Raw genomic sequence first — 17,990 nt, 5'->3', positions numbered from 1 at the left:
GGGACATTCCTTGTTTGGAGTATTACGATCTGCTGTCGAGTGTTTCCAGGATTTTAATGTCGTCCTACAATTAAGCGCCCTGGAAATATATATCCCGTCGCATCTAGGTACCTATCCGTACCTCGTAGATAAGGTAGTCGCCCCTTTCCAGGTGGAACTCAGCGTGGAAGTATAGGGCCTACACCAGTCAACAAAACTTGCACCTGTCATTACCTGCAAACCAAAACCCACAACCCTACTGACTGCAACATTAAGCCTTACCTTGTCCAGATTCAGAAGTACGAACATATCCTCGATCCGGCCCTTGAAAAGGCCCGGGCTTACGTTATCGGATTGCGAATTCGGCCGACCCACACCGATGGCCGATGGTCCTTTCGGGCCCCCTCTCCGGGGCAAGCTACCAACTTCCCGTCCACATATATCCCCCAAACTGATAAGCACGACATTATGCCACCAGACAGCCAGGCAGAACAGCACGACGTTGTCGAGCAAAATGAACTCTTAACAAATGATCATACTTGGCCCTATGGCACAGACACGGCAACGGCTGAGATCTTTCCAGCGGGTAGTTTCCATTTAACTGGTTCGTCCTTTCATGCAGGGGATCTGATTGACCCCCAGCTATTGGATGCGTCCGATCTATGTTTTTCGGGGGCCAGTTATGATGCCACCAACATGGTGCCCGAGATCCCGTCTTTCCTGGGCTATGAATTGGGAACCAATAGTTTCCCTGCCTCCGTCGCATCGTTGGATGCTTTTTCCGATATGATCAATGTCTACTCCGGTGCGACGAGCCCCGGTACCGGTCTACCGCAAGACACACCCAATACGCAACCCTTTGAGGGCTCGTCGTGGACTTGGGAATCAAGTCCTGTTACCGACCCGATTCCAGTCTCGCAACCGTCGCCTTTGGAAGAACCGGTTTCTGCATCTCTGTCGCAGCAAAGACCCTTGCATGCACCACGTACTAGAAGTGGACTGCCACGGCGCAGAAGTCGGTATCTAGTCTCGCGGCCAGTCGAAAGAAGTGCTCCTATTCAAGTTCCTTCATCGAAAGAGATGGATCCCATGCAGCGATGGCAGGAATCGCCGCCCGAGGATGAACCGGCTTCCCTCACTGCAATTATGAACGCCATGGACGAGATGCCGGCTAATCGCAGCCCGGGACAAGTGCACGGTAGTAGAACCAGCAATGCCTTCAGACATTATCGTCAATCAGCCTCGATCACGAGCGGGGAATTCAGTGCGTCGTCTGCTGACTCGGCATGCTCATCGGCCGGGCGATCGACTCCTCAGAGCGGTTGCAGCCGGCGATCAAAGGGACGTGTTGCTAAGAGCAAAGCAAAGCCGTGGAACGATTCAAAGCCGCGGATATTCTGTTGTACCTTTTGCTGCGACCGCTTCAGGAGCAAGTATGATTGGGTACGACATGAGAAGTCGTTACATTTGAACTTGGAAACGTGGTATTGCGCCCCCTTGGGGCCGTCAGTGTTCTTAGAGACAACTGGCCAAGAACACTGCGCATACTGCAATGTCCCGAACCCGTCTCGCAAGCACCTTATCGACGAACATAATTATCAAGAGTGCCAGAATCTTTCAAACGCCTCGCGAGTATTCCGACGGAAGGATCATCTAGTACAGCACCTCCGCCACGTCCACCAAGTCAACACCGTCCCATCCATCGACGAATGGAAGAAGGAATCCAAGAATATCACCTCAAGATGTGGATTCTGCGATCAAGCTCTACATGATTGGGACGAACGCACCGAGCATATCGGTGATCACTTCCGTGCCGGATTGACTATGAAAGATTGGCAAGGCGACCACGGCTTCCCGCCATCCATCACTGCACAACTAAGAAATGCATTCCCACCATACCTCATCGGCGCGGAATCCAAGAGCATGATCCCCTTCTCCTCGACCAACGCGCATGTCCGCGATCACTATGCGCAAATGTCGGCTCGAGTCGACGCCTCCAAGGGAGATCTCAATACCAGTCAGGACTCTGTCGCGGCTGGTGCGCCGGATGCTACAATGTCGCAGCTCGATAACTTTTTGGGAAACTTCACGCGTCACTTGGGTCAATTTGCGAGAGAACAGATACAGAAGGGGATTATTCCTACGGATGAGATGTTTCAGCAGGAGGCGCGGAGAGTGGTTTTTGATTGTGGGGATGAGTGGGATCAGACTATTGCTGATAATCCGCAATGGTTGTCTTCGTTTAAGCAGTTACATTGTGAGAGTCCGGAGGAGGAGAATAATGGTTGATTTTGGGCATAGAATGTATACATGGACGGATACTATTGCATCTTTAGGAGCTTGAGTCCTGAATACGTTTTCATGTCGGCCATTTACGAGAAATTGATACCGAGTCATTTGACCAATGAACGTGTTTTCAATGCTTTTGTAGGTCATGTCTACGCATTCAAATATCGCATACCTGTATAGAAATCAGCACTCGTCCCATAAACCACTCCATGGCCCATCAACGTGAACATACCAAATCCGTCCAAACACCCCCAGCAAACCGACACTCACTGGTCCCCCGATTCTTAAATCCACCCTGCTCATAAAACCGAATCAAATAATCATGCGCAATCAACACAATACTCTTCACATCCCTCGCTTCCTCCCTAATATACTCAACATAAGCCTTCACCATATCCCTCCCAATCCCCTTCCCCTGAAACTCAGGAATCGTAACAACGGAGTGAATAGCAACGTTCCCGCCGCTAGGATCATTGCCTACCGTCTGCCCGTCAACAACGACGGGTTCGGAAACAGGCAGAGACTGCCAATTCTCAGGCATCCCCATTGATGCTTCTGTGATGGTGTTGGAGGATATTCTGGCCCCGATGACATGGCCGATTTGGCGACCGCCTGTTGGGGTCTTGATGAAGAGGCCCATGCTTAGGGTTGGGCAGACTGTGAGGCGGTAGATGAACTGTGCACTATTTAGCATACTGTCTCTCCTGTGTGATGATTTCGAGATTGTAGTGGTGTACCTTCTCTTCTGAGCATCGCTCTTGCTCCGGGAATGTATTTTCGACTTCAACGCAGGACTTGACATCGGTGACGGAGAGGGGGCGCATGTATGCATTCAGACCGGATAGACCGGGGCATTGAGATAGGAAGTCACTAGGAGACATTGCGAGAGAGTTATGATAATCAAGACCAATGAGATAAACCCTGATATGAAGTCTCTAATTTGTAGATTTTAATTCCTTTTTATATAAGCTCTTGGCTTGCTCTCATCTATTACTCATACTTGATGCCCCACATTTTGCGCCCTTCCGCACCTTACGCCCTAGGAGTGTGGAACCAGGGTCCAACTGTAAAAGCAGCGATGCTTTGAGCCTCTTTATACGTATTTGATTATGAAATATCATGCGAAATTCTTTCTGTAAACAAAGCGATTGTGGCCAGTGCTTGGCCCGCGATGGGATTTCTCGAGGTTAGACGTATCTGGGACAACGCAAAAGAGTACGATGCGATAGACGAATTACTGAAATCGGGACTTTTCATTAGCCGAGTGCAATGGCAAGTCTAATACTGTAGCTTGGGGAAATATTGCTGGCGGTTGAATGGAGTGGTCATATCGGCCTGCCTTCAGAAACTGGGGCCTTGATCCTTTTGCTAAAACGAAGTGCTTCTTCACCTTCCAACTTCATGCGAGATCCCGCTGGGCACACGGTTCCGTATCGCAAATATGAGTCACAAATCCTGTTTAGGCTAAAAGGAATCCGGAATTAATTTTAAGCTTTGCAGCTGTCGAAAACCGGAGGCCCCAGATCTCAGGATATCTACTGTAGGATGATCTGTACATGTGCCGGAATAAAGAAACCCGTTACATAGAACTAGCCACCTCTACACTCATATTTCACCCCATTGTCAGGCATTGGAAGCATTTTATGATATATCATGCCCTCAAGAATTTCGCTCATGATGTCATTAGCTGGGTAAAGTGACCAACATTCGACTTAACAGAGATATGATCTACACTGTGGAGTGGCGCCATGTGGAGCGCGGCATTTGGGAAACCGCGATACCATGGCAGTCCCATCGACCGAAAGCCATCATTTTCTTCATCAAACGGCAATTTTCGTGGATTGGGCAGCATGACCCTACTCTTCCAGAGAAATACAGTTCGTATTTCACGTTTTGCTAACTAAATTGTTATGCAAACTCCTCGGTTGACTGGCCATCAGAGTCGAACAACTTCATTTGAAAGGTCTTATGAAGCGGGCTAATTCTCATACAAGGCTCTTTTTGTTGGCCAGATGCAGGATATACCAAGTCTCGCTCCCCGTTTCAACTTTCTGGCTGATGCTCAAACCACAGTCGGACAGCTCCCTTTCCCATTCCGTTTGGCTGAACACTTGCAAGCTCCAGGAATACTTTTCTTGAGAGAGAAGCTTTCCAGTGGCCGTCTCCACAATTTTCAGATCGAATGAGTTGACCAGTATTCCTTTATCTTTCAGAGTCATTGTTTCAGACTTGCAGTACTCTAGATGAGGCCACTGCCGAGAAGGCTTTCGCATCTCAGCGTTAAATCGGACTTCCTTGCCAGCAACGTGTTGCTCTGAACAATTCTCCTGGAGACCGTCGTCTGGCTTCAAGATAGAAATGGCAGCAATGGAGCGGGGCGTCTGTGGAGGATTTGTGATGCGGAGCGCTTTCACAACTTGCTGTAGGAACTTTCTCCTCTCTCCATGCGCTGTCAAGTGCCCGATGCTTCCAGCCGCAAAGATGAGCAGATCGACTGCATTCCGAAGTTCTGGGTTCTCATCGACGAAATTTGCCGCCGCGGAGGTGCGCCAGACTATCGTTGTAGACGGCTTCATTTTGTCTTCAAGGAGACCCTTGGCACGATTGATCATTGCCTGGCTATGATCTATACCCCAGATCTCTAGCTCTTTCTGGATGTCACCGGGCAGCTCTCCTTGTGCACGCGAATTCATCTTTTGCAGTATGCCACGAATGACTCGCCCCGTTCCTGTCGCCATGTCAACCACCCGCAGTGGCCCCCGGACACGGGTGCTGTTCGGTAGGAAAGGCGAGAGCAAGTTGAAGAAGAAGTCGTCGTCTTTTGTTAGAGCGGCTGATCCAATGATTTCCTCCACCCACATGTCGTAGAACTCTGCCCAGTACGGACTGGTATAAGCATAGCTCTCGCCGTGGGCAGATTGTTGTCCATCCATCTCCATCATGCTTCGTTATCGGAAGATTGTCTTTTTTTCATAAGATTAGAAGGTGTCATATCGGACAATAGTAATGTTCGACAGCAAGTATATATAGAGAAAGACGGTTCCTCCATTGCTTCTGCGTTCGATGCAGGCCTTCGTCAACCAGGCGGGTGTGACTCTTTATTACTCATACTCTCAGCGTCCAATCAGAACACTGCGAGTCGAGCTAAATACGAATGGCTCTTTCCGGACTGCACTTATCTTGCCCCTTCTCGCTCCGTACATTTGTGATGGGGAGGTATTCGAGGATAGGTGTACCTCCAAAGCGCTGCCACTCTACGTGATGCAATTGTAACCGAGAAGGCAGGGGACTGCATTCAACACAAACATTTACGCCACGCCACGCCGGCAAGTCGTGAGACTTTCTCACGGCTCAAGCTAGTCTCGTAGTTGATTACTAACCTTGTAATGTGTCAAATCTGGGTAACTACCACTATCTTCGTTTGCGGAGATTGAGAAGTAAGAAGAGAGTCGTATCTATGCCCTGAGAGAGCCCTAGCCGGAAGTGCCTATGAGAAGTTCTAATAGCCGGCGGTATAAATCCTCGAATGCCCGGGAGCTTCAAATGGCTATTAACGTTAGCATCTGTAAGTGCCGCCGTATAAGGTATCGTGATTAGCTGTTAACATAATTTATTAGCAGAAATTTCGCGCCTCTCGCCTGGGCCAAGCCGGTTATATGGATGATGACACCAATGGAAAGGTTAGAAAATGCATCTCTAGCATACACCTTCTAGCCCGAGTTATACATCACACTTTTGATTATAAGGGTAAACACTAACGAGAAAACCGTAGGTCTGCCTCTGGATCCATATCGTATCTTTCAGCCAGGACTTTCAATTGCTCCTCTGAAAGAATCCCCTCGAGGATGCATCCTGTAGAAAGGCTAGCGGGCAAAGATGACATTTTAGAACATGGTATGGGATTGCTCTACCGAAATTATGCTTTCGGTAATTTGACCAATCCATGACCTGAGTCTTCAAATCCTCAAGATCATGAAGTACCTCAGTGCTTTTAGCGGAATGATTCATCTGGGAATCAATAAAAGCTAGATATTGTACCATATCTGACGTGCGGCTGTAATTTCCCAGCCAGGCCGTCCGTATGACTTCATCAATGCATTCGTTCCCCGATTTCAGTTCAGGCAGAGCTAGTCTCCCATTCTCAAGTGACAGTTCAGCGGTGACACCGTGCTCCATTTGAAAAATGAGCGAAGCTAGTGCAAACATATTGGATGCCTCGGACAAAATCGGTGAGGGACCATTAATTGGAAGTGGGAGGTCTGGAAAAATCGGCTTGGGTTCGCCGCATGGGCTGAAATCACAAAGAATCGCCGAAAGCTGATCGTCACCAAGCACATTATCAATCCTTACATCCGCGTGCACAATACCAAGGCTGTGGAGGTGGCATAGAGCATCGGCAATTTCGCGGTACAATCTGATTCGGCGAGCCTGTGTTGATTCACATCCATATGCAGTTGTTGGTATTTGCGGAGATATAATCCCTCCGGCTGATCAGGATCGATAGCTTCTATGATGTTGGGAAGTGGTCTTTTTGCAGCAGCCGCAAGACCGTTCGTCCATTTTGTATTGTTGTATGTATGAAAACCGATTAACTATGTATGAGAGCATGTTGAAGCCGCCCTTGATTAGCAGAAGGAAAGGATGCCATTTAAAGGGAGCGTCGAACAACATTAATATCACATGATCACATTATCACATGACTATTCGCCAGACACACCTACCAATGATAGTATGGGCAACTCCAGTACTGTTCAAGTATGGAGTACTAACTATGATAATCCATAACATGCGAAAGGCTTTGCTTGCCTTTTTACCTATAGTTCTCACCCACCAATGGCCTGTTTGGCCGTCGCCCGGTTTCCACAGCCAGAGGCATTTTAGTTCTAAGTACTCCGTATATCCCCTACTTAAGCAGTAATAAGCTTCGCTACGCTCCTCAATGAAATCTATTTTGAATTTTTGATATTCTCCCTCCATATCCAAGCATCACCTCTAGACTCTTGACAAACGATCTTCACTCCACCGGAGTCCACAGACTCTGATGCCGATCGCCTCAAACCCGTGCTGGAAGGATACGTACGCCCGGTACGTAAGAAGCGGAGCATCGAGGGGCCAGCCCCACCACCTCAACGGGTACCCGTGACGATCGCCTCAAATGACTTCATTGGAATGGTCGTTGGCATGGCGAAAAGTGGATTTCAATGAGATTGAAGGTTATGAAATGTTGCCAGTCACCGTGATGTCGATATCGTCACTTAGTTTGGGACTGTGAGTAGTTTTTGAATCCTCAAGTGCGTGGCGTGTTTATTGTTATAGACGGAGTACTCCGTACGTACGAAGCACTGCCAAGCCCAATATACGTACTCCTGCAGGAACGCCTGCGCTGCTTGGCGGACTGACGATCGCCGGGTTGGCCCTGAAACATGGTGGCTACGCAGTCCAGCACGGAGGTTGGGGACTTGCTGGGGTGCTGAATGTTGCTCCCCGCCACTGAAGAAGCCAAGTTATTAAACTGGGGCTTGGCTACTGTCAGTGCACTTTTTTTGTCATCTTCCTTGTGAGCAGATTCTGGATTCTAATATCTGTCTACGACGCCGCATCTGTGTCGCCTTGGGCTGTCTGCTTTTATTCGGATTGTTTTTAGTGCTGTGGTCTTGGTATGTACTCTTGATTATTGTGAAGCGCATATTATCTTACAGTTCCTGACAATATACTGGTAGGCCTCGTCCTTCATTACCATACTTATATTCTACGAAGTGATCTGTGACTCTCGCTTCCATATACCATTTCCACTACCACAGCTATTGCCATCATCATCACGAACATGCCATCCCTCGTTCTCTACGCCTTTGCGACCGTCGCATTCCTCTTCACAACCACAACAACCGCCTTCCCTCTCTTCGCACAGGATATCCAATGGTCCTTTGACCTCTATGAATCAAAAGCGTGCAACGGTACAGGCGAACTCCACGCCGGCAGCGGGAGCACCGGCTGTCGCGCCGACCTAAACACCCTCGCCGCGGGCTACACTCTGGACACGGTTGCGGACGGGTGCCGCATCGAGTTCTTCGATAATACTATGTGCGATCGGAATGAGATCTTTGACGTTGCAGGGCCCATGACGAAGACGCAGATGTGTCTGGTTCCTCATATACATCGCCGGTATGCGTCTTATCAGGTTACTTGTGAGAAGGTTGAGGTTTAAGAATGAGCTTGGCTATGGGTATGCATTGGGATTTGGACTTGAGTTTCGGATGCGAAGTTTCTTTTTTGGTTTGAAAAGGCGAAACCTTGGGAGGACACGATATGAACGATTTTTGATATCCTCGGGCTGGTCCCAGGGATTCCTCTTAGCGAGAGACACTTTTTGAAGGATCATTACGATAGATTTGCCGAAATGCAACTGGATTCATCTTTATTGTTCGTACCAACCCTGCATCACCGAGTGCATAGGACGCTGGAGATTGCTCCTTCATTGATACGCATAGACTATACGTTGTGATGCATTGAGAGTGGGAGATCAATTCACCTTTCCGCAAATGATCCCGATGTAAATCCATCTAACTATCCATCACATCCTATATCCAAAGTGGGCTATGATTGGCGACAAATAATTGGCCCTAAACAACTTCAGACTGGCCCCGCGTGCGCCCGCCAATGAGTGCTCGATGTATGACCAGGGTAATCTCGATGGAAAATCCCACAAGACGGGTTGAGGTTAGAGGATGCAACGCCTTGTTTCATCTTAATGTCCTTGAGAGTGTCGGTTTTGGATCAATTGAATTTGAAACCCTTACCTTGTATTCCAGCTTGATACGGGGATATTAGACAGTCGGCTAATGAGGCCACGCGGAGAAGCGATTGCGCAAGGAGATGTGATACATCCAGCGTCGCCGCAATAAGGAAAATGATGGATTCTACACACAGTACGTCTCGAAACTGGTGCACCCTCCTACACTCTTCGAGAGATTCTCTAGACCCACCGTCAAGATACACTAGTCTATTTTGGGAGGTTTTCCGGAGTACTCCTGTCAATCCAACTGGTGACGCGCGCTGTCGCACGCCGTAAGCCCTGAAACGTGTTTGAATAAAATAGATGTGGGAATGAGTACTACATTAAAAGAATCTTGGTGTTGATTATTAATGGGGGGTGAGTCTACTACTCACTAACATTTCCGGTGTTGATGGGTTGGTAACTCGAGTATGTGGATATGTTCCTCGACATCCCAGTTAATCTTGGCTAAGGAATTGAAATGGGGTAAGATTGTCATAATAGGCATGCAAGCCAATTGACTTTGAAGATACTGACTGCATCGTGATTCCACAAAAGTGTTGGTCTAGCGGCAAATTGTATATATCCAATCAACAATCAACATCTGTATTATGCATGCCCAGTCAACAATATATGACGAATCAATTACCTCTATCCTGCATCTCACCTTTGTGGATTCCTCTTGTGCTAACTATTATTAAACACGTGTATGGTGCATTTCAGCATTATTTCGCTAATCCGCGATTGTCAATCAGTGGAAATATAAATCAGTTCATGGGGTACATATGTAAAGTTTACTGGAATTTCGCTACAAGAGACAGACAGAGTACATACCAATACCATGGAGCCATATTTGGAGTCAATCGATCCTGATCGGAACCTGATAGAGGCGTTCGTGGCTGATTACTACCGCCACGGATTAGTCGATGTCGACACACTTGTGTGGCCTCGGGAGAATATAGGCAAACCAACATTTTATTTTCACGAAGACACCTTCGAGCCACCCATCGCAGAGGAGATTCGTGGGCCTTTCATGGATGCGTATTATCTTCTGTCGCGCATTCCTCTTATGCCAGAGATGACAGACCCCATCTTCGCCGGCCTTCTTAGACGTGGGTGGAATATGTTAGAATTTGCCAACCTGTGACAATTTATATAGAAAGCTAACCATGCCAGATTGTCAAAGGGAGTTTGAGTCAAAGCTGGAATGCGGCCTGGACAGCTCATGTTATTGTTCACTTTTACCGACGCATCACGACCCCGGAATATCAGACTCAAGCGCATATGCAGATTGTCTACGCAGTTAGTGCCGCCTTCGATATCGCCACAACAAGCACGATCCTAGTCGATGACAGGCTCGATCAATGTGACGAACGCGCTGGCTGTCCCACGTGGCACACTCGCCATGCGGTGACATTCCCTACTGATACTGGTGTTTTGTTTGCAATTGGCAAACGAGCGTTGCGTTTCCTGGTGCCGGACAGCCATCCGTTCAAGTGGAAAATACTTAGTCTTTACGACGACTACCAAGATTACTGTTTGAGTTACCTGTCGGTTGCTGGTGCTCGTTTGCAAAGGGCCTCTAGTGAAGATATCCGGCAGAAGCTGTTCTATTCCGTGGATAGTGTTACTCCTGAAACATATCGGGCCTTCTCGTGGATGCGCTCAGGATATTACAATACCGTGATGCGAGAGGCGTGTCGGCTACTAGCATGCTATAGCAGCGTTATCGCCACTAAAAGTCATAGACAACTCTACTTCGATGTCATCGCTCGTGGAAACGGGGTGATGTGTGTTCTAGATGACATTCGTGACTCAAGGGCACTCAATATTGAACTGCCGAATCGAAGCATCCGTGGGCCATTAGACGAGTATTTGCAATATGTCAAGCCCGAGATGATGCTCGACTTTCTCCCCGGAGAAACACATCAAACATTCTTGTTGGCGTCTTTGGAACTTGCACGAGGAGAGAGCAAAGCGATGACTCTGGGGGAAGATGAGAAGTCAGAAATATTTGCTATACTCGTGGATTGCTACTGGCCCAAGGAGCAGGGCCTGGAGGAAGATCCTAAGGTCAAGGAATCGAGAATTCGTCGTCTCTGCGCTATGTTCCTGAAGTATAACCTGCTTAAATATCTCAAAGAACATGTGATGTCTAGGGCGCTCAACGAATATTTCGTCGCAAACCACCAAGCTGTGGATGTGCTCAAGATGCCATCGGATATGTTGTCCTATCCAATTGGAGCTATGCTCTGCGAGGAGACGGATACTCGACCAGATCATGTGGCGGCAGCTGCTCGTGAAATTATGGCGACACCAAACTCGAAAATGAATGAGGAAGCAAAGTTTCAGCGGATGTTATGCCTTTTTCAAGATATATGAATGCAGGGAAGAGAGATTCGCTCGGTGACGCCTTCATACCTTGTAGAATAAGTTGTTTTGTTTCCAATATTGTAGCCGTATTGCCTTATTTCGGAAGAGTTGTGGATTGGCTAAGCATATCAACCGATTCTTGATAGATTTAAGTCTCGTTTCAAAATCGAGCATCAGCCATGCCCTTCAGTCTAAAGGCTGGTCAAAAAGTCTGCCCGGGTGAAGGCCCGAGAACGTAACCTTGACCTTCGGGACGGATACAATTTTTTTATCTCAGACTTCAAGTCTCACCACCTCGTCTATGTGTTACGGACATGCTGGTCACCAATCATATATAGGGACCTCGACTAACAACGGGGCAATGACAACCAACCAATTTATCTGCTATAAGATCACGTGCAACACCTTACATTCTGGCATCCCTAGGTATCGAGGAAAAGAGAAACCACGATCATGCTTAGTGAGCAAGAGTATGATCCGCCCTGATCAGACCCACCGGGTAGAGGTTTTTCGGTATATAGGTATGAGTTTTAAAAATATTAGGGTAGATTTTTGACAAATCTTGTATTTCAAACAAGTTTGGAGGATTCTCTGAGTCAGGATAGACCTTGACCTAGTCGTCAATACTATATATCGGAATCCACAACAGGTCTTTATTATCGTCTGGATCATCCACATCCTCGGAATTAGGAATGATTTCCTCAATTCCTGTGATCTCTTTGATCCCCGATGAGCCTGAGACAAAGGACGCGACTAAGGCATCAATATGTGCATCCCACTTCTTGCACTTACCTTTCTCGTACCCCCGAATACAAAGATATTCCAGACTCTCTGGGAGAGCCTCCGGCAGCAGAAATGGTTGTCTTGGCTCGTTATTTTCTCTGACACCCATAGCAAAATATACCAAAAACCCGATACCAACACTCAATCGCTTCAAGGTCCGGAACTCCTTCAGTGACCCGCTGTTACTCGAGAAGGACCGGAGCATTTGGCGTTCATCATCATCGTCATTATCACTTTCGAGCGCTCTTTGCTCTTGATCGATTTCTTGGTCAACTCGATCCTCCTCGAAATAAGAGGGGTGGAAATAGTGCATGTTGTGCTCGGCGTCGATATCCAGGACTTCCAGTGTGTCTTTATGAGGGCAAATTGATTTGATGAAGGTCCTGGCATTGAACGGCGCACTCCAACCTCCTAACACGCACCGGCCACCGATGGCGTACTGGAATTCTCGCAGTACTTTGCAGGACTGAATGAGAGAGACAAGAAAAGTTGTTTGGAGGGCAGAGTGGTTAATATAGATTCTGCTAATATTTGACGATCTGGGCTCTAGCACTACGCGCGCCTCGCCACTTTCATCGTCACAGAGGGCATCGGTGCTAATGGATTCAATAGACGGGAGGCAGTCGAAAAGCATTGCGCATTCCAAGAAGTCGATGGCCATATAGAAACGGTCATCCAAGTTCCTATTGTCGACTATCATGTACACCTTGCGGAGATTTTGAAGATACGGAATACTAGCCGGTTTCGCATTGGCCCGACGGAGAAGTCGATCGAGGGGAAAAAGAACATTATCGTCTTGGGGCCTCTCGCCACCCCTATAGAATCCAGAGAATACACTGAAAGGCTGTGTCATCACTAGGGACTCTAGATTGGGTGACACTGAGATGAGAATCGCGGCCAATGCCTGTGCAATAAAGGTGCCATGAATCTGACCATGGCTGTTCGTCTTGTGAGCGCTCAGCTAAGCAACTAACTAGGAGGCGACTTTCTTACTCGTATCCATAAGCGGTATTTGGGAACCTAAACGGCTCCCTGTTTTCACCTGGAGGCTTCGTGGTGTTTTGCATAAGCATATTGAGCACCACGTTTTCTTGGGAGCCGGTAAACCCCGCCTTCCGCACAGCCGCGCGGAGGAGATCCCTATCGCCCGCACTGAGGTCGCGCTGCTCTGCCGTCTGGACGTAGTCGCGCTCCATGCTGGGCTGTCTAGTCTGCACGATCTCCCATACATAGTTTCCCAGAGTAGGGTTCTTGAGGATCTCCATGACGAGGTCAAAAGTCTTGTTGATGCTGTAGTCTTTCGGGTCGACACGGATCTGGTAGAACCGCTCGCGTGTTTTCATATCGCACAGGCGATGTATTGACCGACATGACTGCGATAGAGCGGCCAGATCACCAATCGATGATAGACGGGGAATAACCATAGCTTGTATCTCGAGAGGGAGGGACAGGAATACCATATTGGAGATGTAGAATAATATCTCGCCGATCGGGGGCGCGGGTTCCATTTTATTTTGGCCGCGCCCCGCTGGATGCACTAGTCAAGGCATCAGTCAAGGCATCAGTCAAGGCATCCGTATGCTTGCCTTCGAAAGGTCCCTCGGAAATTATATTTTATTTGTTGGTGTTTGTGCTGGATGATAGGGCTGCGAGGGATTCTCATACCAGAGACCTCGTGGCTTGAAATCCAAAGCTAAATCCTTTATTATTATTGTATATGGTATCATTATCAATACTCTGGCTGGACAATTACGTCTTCAGGTGAAGTTTCATGAATTGCTTCACAAAATTCCGGCCCTCAGATACCGCATGACGGAAACTTTAAACCCGGCCATAGGAGCTCCTTGGAATTTCAAACTGACATCATCGTTGAAAGGAGTGTAAGTCATCCCCCCAAGGCAGAAGATGCCACTGAGGAGTCTATTAACAAGGTTGTGTGTTAGCTTCCACCAAGTGTGTTACAGGGCGTCATGAAGAGAGACTGCGGCTAACAGGCTGAGTATTATGATAAGCAGGTTCATGAGTAGTTAGTCTGCAGGTACAGTAAGCAAGTAATGCAAGTCACTATTTGCAAGGTATAGTGCCGAGTAAGCACCCCAGACCACCACTTGGACATAGCAGGAAGGATGTGGCAGGTCGCCAGATTCTCAAGGTACCCCCCAGCTTTAGTGTCTGACTTGTTGGTATTTCCATGGAAAATTTTAATTCTCTTGGATCGCCAATACAGTTACGAGACGAGGCAGCGTATTTTAATACAAGTAAATCACGGTATCGAGAATGGTACAGAAATATTGATATTCTGGAGCTATCTCTAATATTGTCTAATGTCTCTTGGTAGGGGGGCTGAAAAAATCGCTCGAAGAGTGTAGGCGGTTGCACCAGTTTCGGGACGTACTGTAGCTGGCAAGAATCTTAAAAGAGACACGTGTACGAAGTAGGAATAGTACGTAGTAGAAAAGAGATGGCGAGATGTGCAAGGAGCTAAGTTGGGAAGATGGGGAAGAGATCTAACTAGGCTATCTACCATGCAAACCAGTCAAACAGTACGATTAGGCTATAGCGGCCCTGCGTGGTCTCTAGAACGTCAGCAGAGACTGAGAGGTCTCTCGCTCCCATCTTGAAGTAAGCTAATAAAATTTTGACATGCAGAATTCTGTGTTGGTATTTTTTTTCTTGTTGCGATATAGTCTTCGGCAAAAGATTTCAGAAGTTGTGGGCTGGGGTCAGGTTCGTGTTTGGAAAAATTAGCATCGGTCGCTTCGTTACGAGGAAGTCTCCATCTGCTGAAATGAGTGACGCGATCTATACTTGTGGATAACATAGCTTACAATGCCTAATTGATTGCCGTTTCTTCATAGTTTTGCAGAGTAGCTGGAGCAAGCTCTTTAAGGTATATAGTGTTGTCATCTTGTTCCCGCCTATGCTGGTACTCGCGGGTGAAACCACGTGACGCAGCACGTGAAATTCTTTCATCTAGTTTCTTTTGCAAGTCCTTTGGGAGCATCTTCTTTCGACTTACTAAGCGTCAAGGAAAATAATACAGTAGACCAGACGTGCGCCATAGACCTCATACTTATAGCTCGGACTCAAGAGGGGGTGGTGGGTGAACTGGGTGAGAATCCACACCCTGTTCTCACCCTCTCTCACCCCGTTCTCACCTCTATCACCCCAGTCTCCAAACTTCTCACCCATATCACCCACACTCACCCTAAGATAAAATCCAAGGCCGTTTTAGATCTCAGGGCGCATTGAGAAATTTCCGCGTACTATATGGGGCTTAAGTACGGCTGAGCGGACGGGAAGCCCTGTTCTCCACACCCTATGGTCGTATGCATCAGTAACTGCACAAAAGAGACTTATATCCTCCGAATGTACCTAAAGACAATGTGAGCACCGATTTAGCATCACGCGACCAGGGGTGACCAGGATGAGTGCATGGGTAATAGAGAGGGTGAGAAGTCGGCTGAAGGCCTGTCTTGCAACTGCCAAACTGATCCTCGTCCCTGGGCTTTTGGCGTTTGCATATATTATCGATTTCAGCTCAGCATTAGCTAACCGTCAATGCTGAAATGAATATTGCGGTGGGCCAAAACCCAGTAATTTGCTCGTTGTTCAGGGACCCCTAAGAGAATATAGACATCTACGGGCGGTTAGCTCCGCTCGGCATACGCAACAACAATTACATATCGTCTTTCATTTTTCGCTCATAGTTAACCTATTCTCATCCTCTCCGATCCCTAGGTATACAAGCTGAATAGAAATAGTCCCTTTGGATGACAATTGAAACAAACTATCACACATAACCGGAATACATCTCTGGACCCTGTTGTAACCCCGGTATGATTATGATTAGTGCACGGGACTATAGACGATGCCAACAGGAAGACTATTGGGGAGGGGTAGGCAAATAATCTGCAGCAAAGTCTGCAGCCTCATCATACTCCCTCTTCTCCAAGATCTTCAGCTTGTTGGAACCAACCAAACTGGCCACGGTGTCGTTCCCTTGCAAGACAAATTGCGTACCAAGGCCCGGCTGCTCAAACCAGCCCGTGACCGGTCCCAACGCGACAGTAATTGGTTCCAGCACTTGATACACATGGTAGTTGTAGGGAAAGCTGCTATTCTCGGGTGCGAACAAATTCTTAGGTGGCAGGGCGCGCTCGATGTAAGGCGCACCGAGGGGAGACAAGAAGGTACCGCTTGGGTCTCCAAATCGGTCTATTTTTCGTCCTTTCTCCAAGGTTGCAATGCCAACGATGGGCGTCTGATTGGTGGTGTTTGCGAACCCGTTGGCGCCAGGGAAGATGAAAAAGGCGTTCGGATCTGAGACGTTCACGCTATACTTTGCGAGAAATTCGTAGGGGCACAGGTCTCCAAAGCGGTAGTATGTTGCAACTTCTGTGGAAAGGGGGAAGTATCGGGGCAGATCGATCGGACCGAGGCGTGGATCACCACACACAGCTGTCTTATTTTGAAAGGTGATTCCTTTGCAGGGATCGGGGTAGCATCTTGCTGGGTAATCAGAATCCTAAGTACGAAAGAGGTATACATGCGTCAATAAAATTCAATATTATGAAAGAGCCTTGGTAGCTCAGACTATGAGGGCTGAACAAAAATAAAACAAACCTTGTTGCCATTGGTAGGCTTCAGCATGACATAGGATGAAGTATCGGCCAGTGCGGCTCCAAAAAGGAGAGTGAGGATCGCAATCCGCATATTGACAGGGCGGTTTGGTAGAACAACAGGAGAAATCTAGGTGAGAATCGTACCTAGGATTGACCCCTAGATGTGAAGCACATGGAAACATCCAGCTTCCCCTCACCAGATTATATATTTTTGTCAAGGTCTGTCTCCCTTGAAACCATAGCGCAACGTTTGGTTGGAATTTGAGCCCAGGAATGTATTCTCTGCTTGCCTTTTCGGCTCTATGTATCATTTGCTGGCTTCTTGGTCAAAGCAAGTACATTCAACATGGCAGAGTAGTACTCCATTCTCCATTCATTTTCATGAATGTGGCGTGGCATCATATGCTCTCGATTTTAGAATCCTCATTTGTCGAGAAGTTGTGGAATTCTCATTGGACAGGCATGTACTTTGTGTTAATTGGATTTCGATCAATTGGGGGGTATTGAACGAGGGAAAAGTAGGTCCAAGGCAGGCTTAAATACTTCGGCAACCAGTCCCGAATTTAAAGTTTACTCCTTAGTGGCCGCTCAGAGCGACTCCATACCCTTTCACTATAACAATCTTCAAATCAAAACAACTCGACCCAAACGCATCAATTATTCCAGAGCTGACTATGAGTCCGACGCTATTTTGGGACCTGGGATGGATGTACAATTTATAATTCTCTACGTGCTATATATAGCTTGACGTAAAAAAGATCAACAAACAAAAGCCAAACGATGGCGTTCGGTGCTGCCCATTCAGGCGGGTTTGGAGGGCGGTAGTTCGCCCACCTAAATGTTCTTCACCCAGAGAGGTGAAGCCCTGCCAGAAAATGTTCCTTTATACTTTTTAATCAAGCGACATATTTCGCGATGCGGAAGCAGACACCATGTCCTTGCCTCTCGGGCAGTTGCCCCCCGTTGCCCTCGCCCTTTTCCACGTTCCCTTCACTTCATTCCCATCCCTCTGCTGTTTCCTCTTGGTCAACGTGATATGGTAACTAGTCCCTGGAATTCGCCATCCGATTTTTTTGGCTGATCCCGTGGGCGAATATATGTCCATTTATCAGACCAGTACACGAGGGCGTGATCAACTGGGGTAAACAAACGATACTGATGTGCCCGCT

At 47.7% G+C, this 17,990-nt stretch overlaps 8 protein-coding genes across 8 annotated transcripts; 4 read left to right on the top strand and 4 right to left on the bottom strand.

The window, feature by feature from the left end:
• Positions 1-447: 447 nt before the first annotated feature.
• On the top strand, positions 448-2,268 carry N7458_005033 (uncharacterized protein; the record flags this gene model as incomplete). Its single annotated transcript, XM_056908415.1, has 1 exon — positions 448-2,268. One exon carries the CDS (start codon positions 448-450, stop codon positions 2,266-2,268), a length of 1,821 nt encoding a protein of 606 aa, XP_056767033.1.
• Positions 2,269-2,425: 157 nt separating this feature from the next.
• Positions 2,426-3,149, bottom strand: N7458_005032 (acyl-CoA N-acyltransferase; the record flags this gene model as incomplete). Its single annotated transcript, XM_056908414.1, has 3 exons — positions 2,426-2,440; positions 2,501-2,944; positions 3,006-3,149. 3 exons carry the CDS (start codon positions 3,147-3,149, stop codon positions 2,426-2,428), a joined length of 603 nt encoding a protein of 200 aa, XP_056767032.1.
• A 1,104-nt stretch (positions 3,150-4,253) lies between these two features.
• N7458_005031 (class I SAM-dependent methyltransferase) lies at positions 4,254-5,210 on the bottom strand (the record flags this gene model as incomplete). Its single annotated transcript, XM_056908413.1, has 1 exon — positions 4,254-5,210. The coding sequence occupies one exon, from the start codon at positions 5,208-5,210 to the stop codon at positions 4,254-4,256; it is 957 nt and encodes a 318-aa protein (XP_056767031.1).
• A 2,882-nt stretch (positions 5,211-8,092) lies between these two features.
• Positions 8,093-8,473, top strand: N7458_005030 (uncharacterized protein; the record flags this gene model as incomplete). The annotated part of the gene is made up of 1 exon (XM_056908412.1): positions 8,093-8,473. The coding sequence occupies one exon, from the start codon at positions 8,093-8,095 to the stop codon at positions 8,471-8,473; it is 381 nt and encodes a 126-aa protein (XP_056767030.1).
• Positions 8,474-9,881: 1,408 nt separating this feature from the next.
• N7458_005029 (uncharacterized protein) lies at positions 9,882-10,187 on the top strand (the record flags this gene model as incomplete). Its single annotated transcript, XM_056908411.1, has 1 exon — positions 9,882-10,187. One exon carries the CDS (start codon positions 9,882-9,884, stop codon positions 10,185-10,187), a length of 306 nt encoding a protein of 101 aa, XP_056767029.1.
• A 137-nt stretch (positions 10,188-10,324) lies between these two features.
• Positions 10,325-11,422, top strand: N7458_005028 (uncharacterized protein; the record flags this gene model as incomplete). Its single annotated transcript, XM_056908410.1, has 1 exon — positions 10,325-11,422. One exon carries the CDS (start codon positions 10,325-10,327, stop codon positions 11,420-11,422), a length of 1,098 nt encoding a protein of 365 aa, XP_056767028.1.
• Positions 11,423-12,026: 604 nt separating this feature from the next.
• On the bottom strand, positions 12,027-13,656 carry N7458_005027 (uncharacterized protein; the record flags this gene model as incomplete). The annotated part of the gene is made up of 2 exons (XM_056908409.1): positions 12,027-13,134; positions 13,190-13,656. The coding sequence occupies 2 exons, from the start codon at positions 13,654-13,656 to the stop codon at positions 12,027-12,029; spliced, it is 1,575 nt and encodes a 524-aa protein (XP_056767027.1).
• A 2,426-nt stretch (positions 13,657-16,082) lies between these two features.
• N7458_005026 (TNT domain-containing protein) lies at positions 16,083-16,912 on the bottom strand (the record flags this gene model as incomplete). Its single annotated transcript, XM_056908408.1, has 2 exons — positions 16,083-16,724; positions 16,823-16,912. 2 exons carry the CDS (start codon positions 16,910-16,912, stop codon positions 16,083-16,085), a joined length of 732 nt encoding a protein of 243 aa, XP_056767026.1.
• Positions 16,913-17,990: the final 1,078 nt, after the last annotated feature.

This window comes from Penicillium daleae, assembly GCF_028827525.1.
Source record: "Penicillium daleae strain IBT 16125 chromosome Unknown utg000005l_segment0_segment0, whole genome shotgun sequence".
Classification (NCBI taxonomy): domain Eukaryota; kingdom Fungi; phylum Ascomycota; class Eurotiomycetes; order Eurotiales; family Aspergillaceae; genus Penicillium; species Penicillium daleae.
The sequence above is the reverse complement of the archived record's forward strand: the minus strand, read 5'-3'. Positions and strand labels throughout refer to the sequence as shown.